General features: G+C 42.4%; 1 protein-coding gene across 1 annotated transcript in view; it reads right to left on the bottom strand.

Moving 5' to 3' along the window:
• Positions 1 to 4,387: 4,387 nt before the first annotated feature.
• Positions 4,388 to 14,046, bottom strand: part of LOC126480818 (mediator of RNA polymerase II transcription subunit 24) — a 147,693-nt gene continuing 138,034 nt past the window's right edge. The window contains exons 18-19 of the mRNA XM_050104154.1: positions 7,675 to 7,992; positions 4,388 to 5,276 (exon numbers count right to left, since the gene is read on the bottom strand). Of these exons, the coding sequence (XP_049960111.1) occupies positions 5,109 to 5,276; positions 7,675 to 7,992 (486 nt within the window). The 3' untranslated portion in view covers positions 4,388 to 5,108. The remainder of the gene's footprint in view (positions 5,277 to 7,674; positions 7,993 to 14,046) is intronic.

Here is a 14,046-nt window from a genome sequence, read left to right as displayed (position 1 = left end):
CTGACTTCGGTCGCGCAGCTTGAGGCTGTTGCCAATGGGCACCACTGTGGGGAGCCGGACTTGGGTATCACAGGGATGTCAACCTCGTCCCATCTGTCCCCAGATTGGTCTGCCGCTGTGGTTGCCCCGGTTGCTGCCGGCAGTGGGGCTGAGCCCTCGCCTGTGGTTGATTGGGAGGTCGTTACAAGGCATGGCAGGCAGCGAAAGACGTCCCCGGAGGCTGATCAGAAAGCCTCCCCGGTGCGTCTGACAAACAGGTTTCAGGTACTGTCTCTGGCTGAGCCAGATGCAGCTGCCTGCCCTGTTTCAGAGGATGATTCTCAGCCTCCAAGGTCCAGGCAATCGCAGAGGGTGGGCTTGTTGGTAGTTGGGAGCTCCAATGTTAGGCGCGTAATGGGGCCCCTTAGGGATATGGCGACTAAGGAGGGGAAGAAATCCAGTGTACACTCCGTGTGCATTCCGGTTGGAGTCATTCCTGATGTAGAAAGAGTCCTTCCGGATGCCATGAAGAGCATAGAGTGCAGCCAGCTGCAGGTGGTGGCACATGTTGGCACTAATGACGTGTGTCGCTTTGGATCTGAGGAAATTCTCTCTGGATTCCAGTGGCTATCTGATTTGGTGAAGGCTGCCGGTCTTGCTTACGAGATGAAGGCAGAGCTCACCATCTGCAGCATCGTTGACAGAACCGACTGCGGACCTTTGGTGCAGAGCCGGGTGGAGGGTCTGAATCAGAGGCTCAGACGGTTTTGCGACCGTGTTGGATGCAGATTCCTTGACTTGCGCCATAGGGTGGTGGGATTAGGGTTCCGCTGAATAGGTCAGGAGTTCACTACACTCAGCTGGCAGCTACACGGGTAGCGGAGGCTGTGTGGCATGGACTGGGCGGTTTTTTAGGTTAGAAGGCCTCAGGAAAGTACGGAGAGGGCTGCAATCTCAAAGTGTGCATGGCAAATACAGGACGTGCTTGGATCAAGGAACAGTCGGAATTGTAGTTGTAAATTGTTGTAGTTGTGCTGGGAAAGTCCCTGAGCTTCAAGTGCTAATAGAAAGCACAGAAGCTGAAATCGTTATAGGTACAGAAAGCTGGCTAAAGCCTGAAATAAGTTCTGCAGAAATTTTTACAAGTCTCAGACGGTGTTCAGGAAAGATAGATTAGGCAGAATTGGTGGTGGAGTGTTTGTGTCTGTCAGTAGTGGTTTATCTTGTAGTGAAGTCGAAGTAGATACTCCGTGTGAATTGGTATGGGTGGAGGTTATACTTAACAGCCAAACTAAGTTAATAATTGGCTCCTTCTACCGACCCCCAGACTCCGATGATATAGTTACTGAACAGTTCAGAGAAAATTTGAGTCTCGTAACAAATAAATACCCCCACTCATACAGTTATAGTTGGTGGGGACTTCAACCTTCCTTCGATATGTTGGCAAAAATACTTGTTCAAAACTGGTGGTAGGCAGAAAACAACTTCCGACATTGTCCTAAATGCTTTCTCCAAAAATTATTTCGAGCAGTTAGTCCACGAACCCACGCGAATTGTAAATGGTTGCGAAAACACACTTGACTTCTTAGCCACAAACAATCCAGAGCTAATAGAGAGCATCATGACTGATACAGGGATTAGTGATCACAAGGCCGTTGTAGCTAGGTTCAACACCGTTTCTTCCAAATCCACCAGAAACAAACACAAAATAATTTTATTTAAAAAAGCGGATAAAGTGTCACTAGAAGCCTTCCTAAGAGACAATCTCCATTCCTTCTGAACTGACTATGCAAATGTAGACAAGATGTGGCTCAAATTCAAAGATATAGTAGCAACAGCAATTGAGAGATTCATACCTCATAAATTGGTAATAGATGGAACTGATCCCCCATGGTACACAAAACAGGTCTGAATGCTGTTGCAGAGGCAATGGAAAAAGCATGCGAAGTTCAGAAGAACGCGAAATCCCGAAGATTGGCTAAAATTTACAGACGTGCGAAATTTGGCACGGACTTCAATGCGAGATGCCTTTAATAGGGTCCACAACGAAACATTGTCTCGAAATTTCATAGAAAATCCAAAGAAATTCTGGTCATATGTAAAGTACACAAGCGGCAAGACGCAGTCAATACCAGTCAATACCTTTGCTGCGCAGTGCCGATGGTACTATTACCGACGACTGTGCCGCTAAAGCGGAGTTACTGAATGCAGTTTACCGAAATTCCTTCACCAGGGAAGACAAATGGAATATTCCAGAATTTGAAACACGAGCAGTTGCTAGCATGAGTTTCTTAGAAGTAGATACCTTACGAGTTGCGAAGCAACTCAAATCACTTGATACGGGCAAGTCTTCAGGTCCAGATTGTATACCGATTAGGTTCCTTTCAGATTACGCTGATACAATAGCTCCCTACTTAGCTATCATATACAACCGCTCGCTCACCGATAGATCTGTACCTACAGATTGGAAAATTGCGCAGGTCGCACCAGTGTTTAAGAAGGGTATTAGGAGTAATCCATCGATCTAAAGACCTATATCATTGACGTCGGTTTGCAGTAGGGTTTTGGAGCATATACTGTATTCAAACATTATGAATCACCTCGAAGGGAACGATCTATTGATACACAATCAGCATGGTTTCAAAAAACATCATTCTTGTGCAACACAGCTAGCTCTTTATTCGCACGAAGTAATGGCCGCTATCGACAGGGGATCTCAAGTTGATTACGTATTTCTAGATTTCCGGAAAGCTTTTGACACCGTTCCTCACAAGCGACTTCTAATCAAGCTGTGGGCCTATGGGGTATCGTCTCAGTTGTGCGACTGGGACCTCTGCTGTTCCTGATATATATAAATGACCTGGGTAACAATCTGAGCAGTTCTCTTAGGTTGTTCACAGATGATGCTGTAATTTACCGTCTAGTAAGGTCATCCGAAGACCAGTATCAGTTGCAAAGCGATTTAGAAAAGATTGTTGTATGGAGTGGCAGTCCACTAAAGAGACAGCTTACACTACACTCGTTCGTCCTCTGTTAGAATATTGCTGCACGGTGTGGGATCCTTACCAGGTGGGATTGACGGAGGACATCGAAAGGGTGCAAAAAATGGCAGCTTGTTTTGGATTATCACATAACAGGGGGGAGAGTGTGGCAGATATGATATGCGAGTTGGGATGGAAGTCATTAAAGCAAAGACGTTTCTCGTCGCGGCGAGATCTATTTACGAAATTTCAGTCACCAACTTTCTCTTCCGAATGCGAAAATATTTTGTTGAGCCCAACCTACATAGGTAGGAATGGTCATCAAAATAAAATAAGAGAAATCAGAGCTCAAACAGAAAGGATTAGGTGTTCGTTTTTCCTGTGCGCTGTTCGGGACAGGAATGGTAGAGAGATAGTATGATTGTGGTTCGATGAACTCTCTGCCAAGCACTTAAATGTGAATTGCAGAGTAATCATGTAGATGTAGATGTATGGCTATGGGCAGAATTAGGATGAATCCATATACTGCCATTGTTGATCATTTTTATTTAAAATCTAAGTAGTGACTGGATTTGAACACATAATATTTTGCTTATTATTTAAAGATTCTATTCGTAGATCTCAGTGACCTTAGTGCATTTAGAATTTTAATTTGACTTTTTTAAAGTTAAATACTTGTAACTAAATTACAAGTACTACAGGACATGCACACACTACATTGAGTTTTTTATTAGAATAAGTCACTCCAACAAAATGTATAATTATCTCAATATCTGTAGTGCCCAACAATCAGTCTTTCCTTCTCACCCCGTCTGGTAAGTTTCCTCTGGCCCACGGTCTGGGTGACACTTCCTAAACCTCACCCATTCCTTTCCTTCACCCCTTTCCCTTCTCCTTCAACCTGTCTGCCAGAAGACTGAGACACTGGCTCCGAAAGCTTGTAGATTTAATTCCCTTTATATGGGTGTTCTCCTGCCACCACTCGCAGAGAATATTTTTTTTTATCTGAAAATAAATAAATCTATCTGAAAATGAATAAATACAAAAAAGAGATTGTTACTACCAAAATAACATGATTTTTTCCACAAGAATAATTGCTCCTCATTGCTGATTAATCCATAAAAAAGCTGCTTTGCCCCAAGAAGTTGAGATTATGCCTCCTCTCAACTTTCTTGTCAACTAATTAGAAATGGTAGTACAGTGGTTTACTCAACTGCACATTAAACACTGCAAAATTTTATGTAAAATCAGTCCATGAAACTAAAAATTTATGAAGAATGATTCTTACCTTGGGTTATGGTCCGGCACACAGTTTTAATCTGCCAGGAAGTTTCAATGATTCTTATGTTTGAACTGTAGTTTGCATCTGTTGTTTATTTTTTTCTGGATTGCATATGGAGCATCAACTGCTGTCAATAAGAACACTGTTTATTTATTCTGTTACCACATTTATTACTTCTTTTTCTTTTTTTATTTCAGCAATGCTGACTTACTTTCTCAACATGGGACATCCCATGCTTGCTTTTGTTACAAATTTACATCATAATGTTTTATTTCCAATGATAAAGATTGGACAAAAAGAATATTTACAATGCCTAAGCCACATAAAAAAGAAAACACAGGTACTTGCAACAGTATGGGACCGCATATTCTAAAAAATTCTTGAAAAAGTAATAACTACAGTAGCAGTGTTGGGTGACACAATGCCTTTGACACCTTTAAATTACTTATTTTCGAGGAAACACTGAACAGGAAGGAACTGCAATGCAGTGTGTAACAACTCAGTTTTTCTCACCGAGGAAAGATTCAATGGTTATTTACACTCCATTTGATTTTGCATGTATCTCCAGTCGATTTCTTAGCCACATAAAAAAGAAAACACAGGTACTTGCAACAGTATGGGACCGCATATTCTAAAAAATTCTTGAAAAAGTAATAACTACAGTAGCAGTGTTGGGTGACACAATGCCTTTGACACCTTTAAATTACTTATTTTCGAGGAAACACTGAACAGGAAGGAACTGCAATGCAGTGTGTAACAACTCAGTTTTTCTCACCGAGGAAAGATTCAATGGTTATTTACACTCCATTTGATTTTGCATGTATCTCCAGTCGATTTCTTAACGCATCTCCTAAAATGTGTTACTGTCATCCTTGCATCATATCTTTGAATGTGCTATGTCTTAGGGACATATTGCGTAACAAACAAATATCTCGTGCTGCTGCCTTTCGTCCTGCTGCTGTGTTGAGATCGTACAGCTTGAGAAGCAGCTCAGCAGTAAACAAGTCAGGTAATGAACGCACTAAGGATGGTACCTGTAACGAAGAGACAAATAATTCACTATTACTGAAAGACTTACAAAAGTTCTTCAATATGAGACTCAAAATATATAAAAAAGTACAAAGGTGGTAACAAGTCAGCTTGCCAAAATGCTGTACCATTTGGATGACATTTGAGAGCTTTTTAAATATATAAATGTATTTCCTCACTTCAGTGTGCTTTTAGGAAGTAATCTCGCTAAAGTTCAGTCAGAGAGCAGTAGAGACACTGTAAGCCAGTAATATATGGAAGGAAAGCTGCTCACAGTATGCCACGTGGCACTATATGATGTGGTATTAAAATACCATAAAATTACCAGAGAGACATGAAGTATAGCATTTATCTACAAATGACTTACAATAAAACCAATGCTAAAAAGATGACAAAATGAAGCATGACAGATCTACATCCAGATTAATGTAAACATGGTATAGGATAAAGGCATTTACTGTGGTCAGTCATCCATCCATTCATTCATTCATTCATTGTATTCTGTACATTCTATCATCAAGGTGAACTATTAACAATATGGAATGTGCTGAATCATACTTTAACAAAGAGAAACTGATGTTAAAAATTAAATTTTACGCTGCATTCAAACATAAACTATCACTGTAATGTTACATAAAATCTGAGTTTACACAGGCTAAATACAACATACCAGAATTAGCAAGAACACTGTTTCTTTACACAAGGGGCACGAGGTCGATTAAAATACATTTCTAGCTCAATATTAACATGACCACATTGATAATAGTACAAGAACAGCAGTTCTTTATACACTTTAAGGCTAAAGAAATGTTGAGGAATACTGCCACTTGTCAAGCAAATAATGGAAATCTTGAATTAAGATAATCTGATGATTTCCAGAATAGATGGCAATAATTTACAAACTGGGAGGCTAAACAAGATTTGTTTTTCACTTTCTTACATATTTTAAGGCATTTCCAATTTTTTTACTTGGCATCTGATGGCAGCTGGAATACAGAACCCAACACTGAACCCTAAACATAGAAGCAATGTCTACACAGATATTATTTTTCCTTTGTGTTGTGGTTATGTAAACCTCAGTTTATCTGAAATTGCACTAAATACCATCAATGAGGAAATGCATTGGAACATTAGTTTCAAATGTCCAATACACGCCGATGAGCCCAAACATCATGATCACTGCCTACTGTGAGAATGAATGCCACCTGGTGGAATTCGGAGCATATGGCACAGTAATGTAAGTATAAAAGCTAAGCAGATGCAGATGGGAAACCATAAGCAGATGCAGATGGGAAATAATCCTGGTGATGCTACAATCTGCAAATGGAGAAATCCACTGACATAAATGACTTTTGACAAAGGGCTGACTGTTACACCCCAGCACCTGGAAATGAGCATTTTGGAATCAGCAGAGTTGGTTGGCTGTTTGTGTACTATTGTTGTGAGCATTTATGGAAAGGTGGTTGAAGGACAATAACAAAGTGATGGATGTCCACACTTCATTGGTCTGTAAAGCAGGATAGGAGGTAATCTGTGGCAGATCTTATGACAGAGTACAATGCTGGTGCAGGCATAAGAGATTTGTAGCACCACTTATCACACATTGTTAATGTAGGGCTCGGTAGCAGATTATCCCTACATGTTCCCTTGTGGACTCAATGACATCATCAATTATGACTGCAGTCAGTACGGGATGATCCAAATTGAACCACGGACCAATGCAAATGTGTCATCTGGTCAGATGAACCACATTTCTTATTATACCGGAATGATGGGTCATGTCCGGATATAGGCGTATGGCTGCAGTGCAACATGGACACAGATTGGTAGAGGCAGTATTATGCTATCAGGGACATTCAACTGGGTTTCCACATGACCTGTGGTAGCAGGCACAATGACACCTGTGGACTACATGAATTTACTGTGGGTCACCTGCATTCTTTCATGCTTGATCTCTTCCCTGACGGCAGTGATGTTTGCACGTCACAAACCCCAATTTGAGCACCTGTAAAGTGAGTGAAACACTTGGAGAGAAACTCTACCAACCAAAATGTGTATCTTTCTGTACGTCTAGTAGTTTTTAAAGTAGTTGTCTTCTGAAATCCTGGAGGTACTTATGAATAACACCATATTAGCCTGAAAGATTTCAGTTATTGGTGCACAAAGGGCAGTCAAATAAAATATTTCATTTCCAAGCAGGTGAATAGCTTTTCAAGCTATTCATTAATAAAGCTAAGACAACTATCACATCAAGTTACTGATTTTTTTGTCATGTCCATTAGCTACAGAAGTGCTAGCTGGCTCACTACTCTAATGCAGCACGAAAAACTCTCAATCTGTCTGAATAAGAATTTGAATTGTACTCTTCTCAAATGTGGAATGTTCATCTTAAAGTTTACTTACAAGAGTAGGTGGCACAGCCTGGAGAACAATCTGTGATCTGTCCTTCCCACAGCGTACCATGAACTGCAGCAATCGGGTAGCAAAGTGTGTTTGGCGTGATATTTCCCCATCTCTAGTTGCTGCAATGGCTACATTGCGAAAGAAATGTTCCAGAGCTGAGGCAAGTGGCTCTTCGAGGGCAGGTCCAGCTGCTCCAGATGAAGATGTGGCAGATGAACTACCACTGCCAGACGTAGAAGTAGTGCCGGGTCCAAAAACGAGGTCATCAGTCACACTCAGTCGTAAGAGCTTGGTTGCAGGACCACAACCATCTGGTTCCTGTGTATAAAATAATAAGTTACAAGAACTGAAATGCCACAAATAATTCTCTTCAATTATTCAAATAGCTATCAGTGACACTTTCATATAACATTGTCTAATATATGTACTCATAAATTGTTGAACCACAGCTTGAAGAAGAGCAGCTCTTTTTTTTAACAAATAACAGAAAAAAAAGAAAAGAAAGAGATATAGAGTAATAACAGATTTGGTGTTCTCTATAAAGATGATCATATAGAAGCAATGTAAAAAAGGAAAAGATGTCATATTCCTTTTCGTAGGCACAGAGGAGGATTATGAAAGTGCAGAGACACACAAAATATTTGGATGGCTTGAAAGTAGATTGCAATTAATCAGCATAGTTTCAACAATTTTATTTAGCATAAAAATGAGTAGTAGTGTATGGATGCATGGGGCACATGTTACAACGGACACAAGTGCAGAGTTCATAACCTTGGATAGGAATAATGGTCCGGGAATGTCATATATTTTCATGAGGGGGTTAGGAGCTTAGGGGGTCAACTGAAACTGACCATGGTGGCTGTTCGGAGGATTTTAGGGAGAGAGAATCTAATTCCAGGGCTTGAGCTGAGAAAGACATTCACCCACCCACTACCACTTACACACACCTCAACACTGGTAAAGCAAAGGCAGAGCAACATATGATTACTTTATCAACTAATGTGTGTTCAATCTGACAGAGTGCATGAATAGATGCAAGAACTATCTACCTTGAGGACATATAGCACTGTAACTAATTACTGAACATGCACTCAGCATGAGTCGAAGGATGTTGGTGTCTGCTACAGCATTTGAGGCATTTGGATCCTCCCACACAGCACTAGTTCCCCTGAACTATGGATACGTCAATTTGCTCTTCAACATATCCTCAAATCCCACCATCCTCTAGGATTTTACTTCCATTAACATACACCCCACCCCTTGTTTTCTCCTTTTTTATTTTACATACTTTTAATTTACAAATTATCAGACAATATTCCTAGACAGTACTTACTTCAAAAGGTAGAAAGTAGTACTGTTGATACACACATATAGAAGTGCCCCACCATTTTAGTTTTAAGAATTATTAGTTTCTTCCCTAGGGAGAAGAAAGAGATATGCTGGGGAAGGTTAAAAGGGAAGGGTAGGTCACTGAGACCTCAGGATGAGAAGGACTCGCCTGTAGAGAGACAAGAGAGGCTAAGATGAAGGGGTAGGCATCGGAAAGAGTAAGTCAGAGATACAATAAATGGTATACAATAAATATCACAATAAAATTTGGTCATCAGTTGCAAATAGATTTTTATTTTGCAAAATAATATGTTTGCAGCTGAGATCTGAATTTTATACCACTATTGTTGAAAAATAGCAGCTATTCATAAACTATAATAAATTTAAAGTATAATGAAAAATAAGAGGGGGGGGGGCAGCAGGTGGGGGTAATATGTCACAGAGTGTAAGTCTACAAGGGCATTGGGACTGGGGGAATTACTGGAGAGCAAATTTCCATCCCAGTGTCTGGAAAACTAGTGTTGATTGGGAGGATCCCAATACCTCATGTGGTGTGTCAAGGACTCAGGTTCACTTAAGTCATGCTGTAGACCAGGTTTAGGAACTGTGTCCACTGATAAGCATAGAGTGTTTAAATACGTGAAATGGACTTAACTTAGTTGATAAATATAGTGTGGTTGAGTGTTTAAATACGTGAAATGGACTTAACTTAGTTGATAAATATAGTGTGGTTTGAACAGTGTTTTTGGCTTTACCAGTGGTTGGGCAGGTGCTAAATACTGTCTGTATGTGGGAGGTTTCACAGTGGGGACAACTGAAGGAACCTTGGGGTAGGGATAGTGGTCTGGCAATGCCTTACGGTTCGACTAGGAGGTGTGTGTGTGTGTGTGTGTGTGTGTGTGTGTGTGTGTGTGTGTGTGTGTGTGTGATATTAGGGAGAGAGGGTGCCATTTAAAGGTTTGACTTCGGGGAATCATTGCCTTGATGGAGAAATGTATTGAGACACTCAAAAACTGAGTGGTAATAGGTGACAATATGGGACGGGGGAGCCATATTTTAGTCTTTTTTGCAAAAAATTATGAAAAGGATAGCTGCTACTCACCATATGGCAGAGGGAGATGCTGAGTCACAGATAGGCAAAACCAAATGACTGTCAAACAAATAAGCTTTCGGCCCAAAAAGCCTTCATCGAGATGCTGAGTCGCAGGTAGGCGAACAAATAGACTGTCAAACAAGTAGGCTTTCAGCCAAAAAGGCCTTTATTGGAATTACACAACATACACATACACACTCATGCATACACAACTCACACACCGTGACCACAGTTTCCGGCTGCCGAGGCCAGACTGTGAGCAGGAGCTCGTGATGGGAGAAACAGTCTGGATGGTAGAGGTAAGGAGGAGGCTGGGGCAGGGAGGGGGAGGAATAGCAGGGTACGGGTGGGCGACAATGAAGTGTTGCTTGTGGGAGCATACAGGGACAAGATGGGGAGAGGGTAGGGCAGCCAGGTGCAGTCAGGAGGCTAGATGGAGGGTAGGGAGGAGGGTGGGTGGACATGGAAAAGGAGAGAAGTGAAATGACTGGGTTTGTTGATGGAATAGAGGACTGTCTAGTGCTAGAGTGGGAACAGAGAAGGGGATAGGTGGGTAAAGGAAAAGTAAGGTTGAGGCTAGGAGGGTTACAGGAATGTACGATAAATTGTACGGAGAGTTCCCACTTGCGTAATTCAGAAAAGCTGGAGTTGGCGGTAAGGATCCAGATGGCATAGGCTGCGAAGCAGTTGTTGAAATGAAGAATGTTGCATTGGGCAGCATGCACAGCAACTGGGTGGTTCAGCTGTTTCTAGGTCAGAGTTTGTCGGTGGCCATTTATGCGGACAAACAGTTTGTCGGTTGTCGCACCCACATAGAAAGCAGCACAGTGGTTGCAGCTTAGCTTGTAGATCAAATAATTGGTTTCACAGGTAGCCCTACCTTTGATGGTACAGGTGATAATTGTGACCGAACTGGAATAGATGGTGGTAGGAGGATGTATGACACAGGCCTTGCAGCTACATCTATTACATGAATATGAGCCATGAGGCAAGGAGTTGGGAGCAAGGGTTGTGAAAGGATGGATGCAGATATTGTGCAGGTTTACTGGGTGGCGGAATACAACTATGGGAATGGTGGGAAGGATAGTAGGTAGGACATTCCTCTTTTCATGACACAACGAGAGGCAGTCGAAACCCTGGCAGAGAATGTGATTCAGTTGGGGGTTTGCGATTCTGGATGGTTAGAAAGGATTCCACTAGATGGCCCATGAATTGGTGGCATAGGATGGTGCCATGTGGGTGCCCAAAGCCGTACCTCATATTCGTTCGTAGGTAATACCTTCAAAGGAGAAGCAATTGTGGGTAAGGATATTATTGGTCATGGCGATCAGGAAGGAGGGAGGTAGTTTAGAATCTGTCGGGCATTGTGAAAGGCAGTGTTCATTAGCAGAAAGACCATGGGCATTAGGATTGTTAGTGCACAGGGAGGTGGCATCAATAGTGACGGGCAGGGCACCATATGGTAAAAGGACAGGAACTGTGGAGAGTCGGTGGAGGATATAGTTGGTATCTTTTATATAGGAGGGTATGTTGCAGATAATAGGCTGAGGTTGTTGGTGTATGAGCGCAGAGATTCAGTGGGGGCATAGTAAATGGACACAATGGATGGTTGAGCTTATGGGTTTCAGAAGGTAGGAGTGTGGGTAGTGGTAGGGATGAGGAGAAAGATGAACTCCGAGGTCAAGTCTTGGATGTGCCTCAGCATTTCAGGAGAGACTGGAGAGGCTGTTTATGTATTTACATGTTTTTATCATCCACCATGGATCCTTACTCCTTCCATCTGCGTGAATACAGAACAGTTCCTTATCTCTAGCTAGAACACAGTCCCACATACTGTTCCTGGTTGTTGCTTGGCTCATGGAACCCCTAATGGCCCTACCTCCAGAATTTCAATTCTTTCTTCCACAATCGCTACACCTGGAGCTCCTCAACCCAACAAGCCATCATCCTCAATGTTGATCTCTACCTCAAAGATGTCTACATCAGTACCTTCATCCATATCAAACCTACCAAGTACAAACAATACCTTCACTTCGACAGCTGCCACCTATTCCCTACGAAGATGTCCCTTCCACACAGCCTTACCACATGTGGCCGTCGCATCTGTAGTGACAAGCAATCTCTCTTGAAGTATACCAAGGGTCTCACTAATGCTTCTACAGACCGTGATTATCCTCCCAACCTTCTACAAAAACAGATCTCCCATGCCTCATCTCTCTAGCTACCCACCACCTCTCAAAGTCCCTCCTCATGACTCAGTACCACCCAGGACTGAAGCAACTGAATCACATTCTCCACCAGGGTTTCGACTACTATTCGCCATGCCCTAAAATAAGGAATGTCCCCTCCCCCTCCCCCCTGTGGTACTCCACAACCCACTGAAGCTACACAATATCCTCCCCCTGCACCCAACCCCTTGCCTCATGGCTTGAAGAGACCTGTCTCTTCACCACCTACTTCAGTTTGATAAGAAGCATCATCTATCCCACTACCTGTGAAACCAATCACTGTGCTGCATTCTATGTGAGCACGACAACCAGCAAGCCGTCTGTCCGCATGAATGGCCACCGACAAACTGGCCAAGAAACAGCTGGACCACCCAGTTGCTGAGCATGCTGCCCGACATGATGTTCTTCATTTCAATGACCACTTCACAGCCTGTGCCACTTACATCCTTACCACCAATATCAACTTTTCTGAATTGTGCAGGCGGGAACTCTCCTACATCCCCATAATGCTCCTGGCATCAACCTTCATTAGTCGTCGTCCTTTACCCACCTCTCCCCTTCCCTGTTCCCATTCTAACACTACACATCCCTCTGTTCCATCAGCACACTAATGGACATTTTACTTCTCTCCTTTTCCATGGCTGCCCAACCTTTCCCCATTCTCCAACTAACCTCCTCCTGACTGCATCTAGCTGCCCTATCCTCTCCTCACCTTGTCCCTGTATGCCCTCACAAGCAGCATTTTACTGTCCCCCACCATTACCCTGCTATCCCTCCCATCCCTCCCCCAGTCTCCTCCTTAGCAACACCACCCAGACTGCTTCTGCCCATCAAGCACTGCAGCTTGTAGTCAGTCCTCAGCGCAGCAGTGGCTGTGGTCACGTGTATGTGAGTCATGCATCTGTGTGTGTGTGTGTGTGTGTGCGCGTGTGTGTGTGTGTGTGTGTGTAATTCAAATGAAGGACTTCTTGGCCAAATCTTTTTTGTTGTGCCTATCCACGACACGTCATCTCTGCATACAGTGAGTAGTAACGATCATTTTCATATTAAGTCATTATTGCATCCTGGATTTTCCTACATTTGCTAAAGCATAACAGCAGTAGTACAGCTGTTTAGTATGGCATGCACTTGCAAAAACCTCAAAAGCAACTTTTCTTGTCACACAGTGCCCCCCCACGCCTTGAATACTTAATGCGTCATTCTCCACCGAGGTTATGAATTAATCAAGCCCTGAAATAAAATCTTCCTTCCCTAATATCTTCCCACCTCTGTCCACCATAACATCTGTATCTATACTTAAACCACCTTTTGGTGTGTGGTGGTTACTTCCTACACTCTTATTATGTCACTCCACTCTTATTCCATTCAAAAATGGTGTGCTGAAAGAATGACTGTTGGTGTGGTGGCGGGTGAGCACGAATCTTTCTAATTTTACTTTAACATCTTTTCATGAGATGTATGAAGGAGAAGGCAATATACTGGGTGACTTGTCTAGGAACATACACTCCCAGAATTTTGACAGTACACCTCTCCATGATGCAAACTACATGTAATATTTTATATTTTGATGTTTCTGGATTGATCAAAAAAAGTAACCATTGTAGATCTTCCTTAGTGAAGCAAATAAGAAAACAGAATTTAGTATTTCAGTCTTTTTCCGAGCATCCGATGTTTCAGGTTCTATATAGTCACTCAGTGACTGAATAGACTGCTTTGATCCAT

This window comes from Schistocerca serialis, chromosome 5 (genome assembly GCF_023864345.2).
Source record: "Schistocerca serialis cubense isolate TAMUIC-IGC-003099 chromosome 5, iqSchSeri2.2, whole genome shotgun sequence".
Classification (NCBI taxonomy): domain Eukaryota; kingdom Metazoa; phylum Arthropoda; class Insecta; order Orthoptera; family Acrididae; genus Schistocerca; species Schistocerca serialis.
Note: the sequence above shows the minus strand (reverse complement) of the source record. Positions and strands in the feature narration are given on the sequence as shown.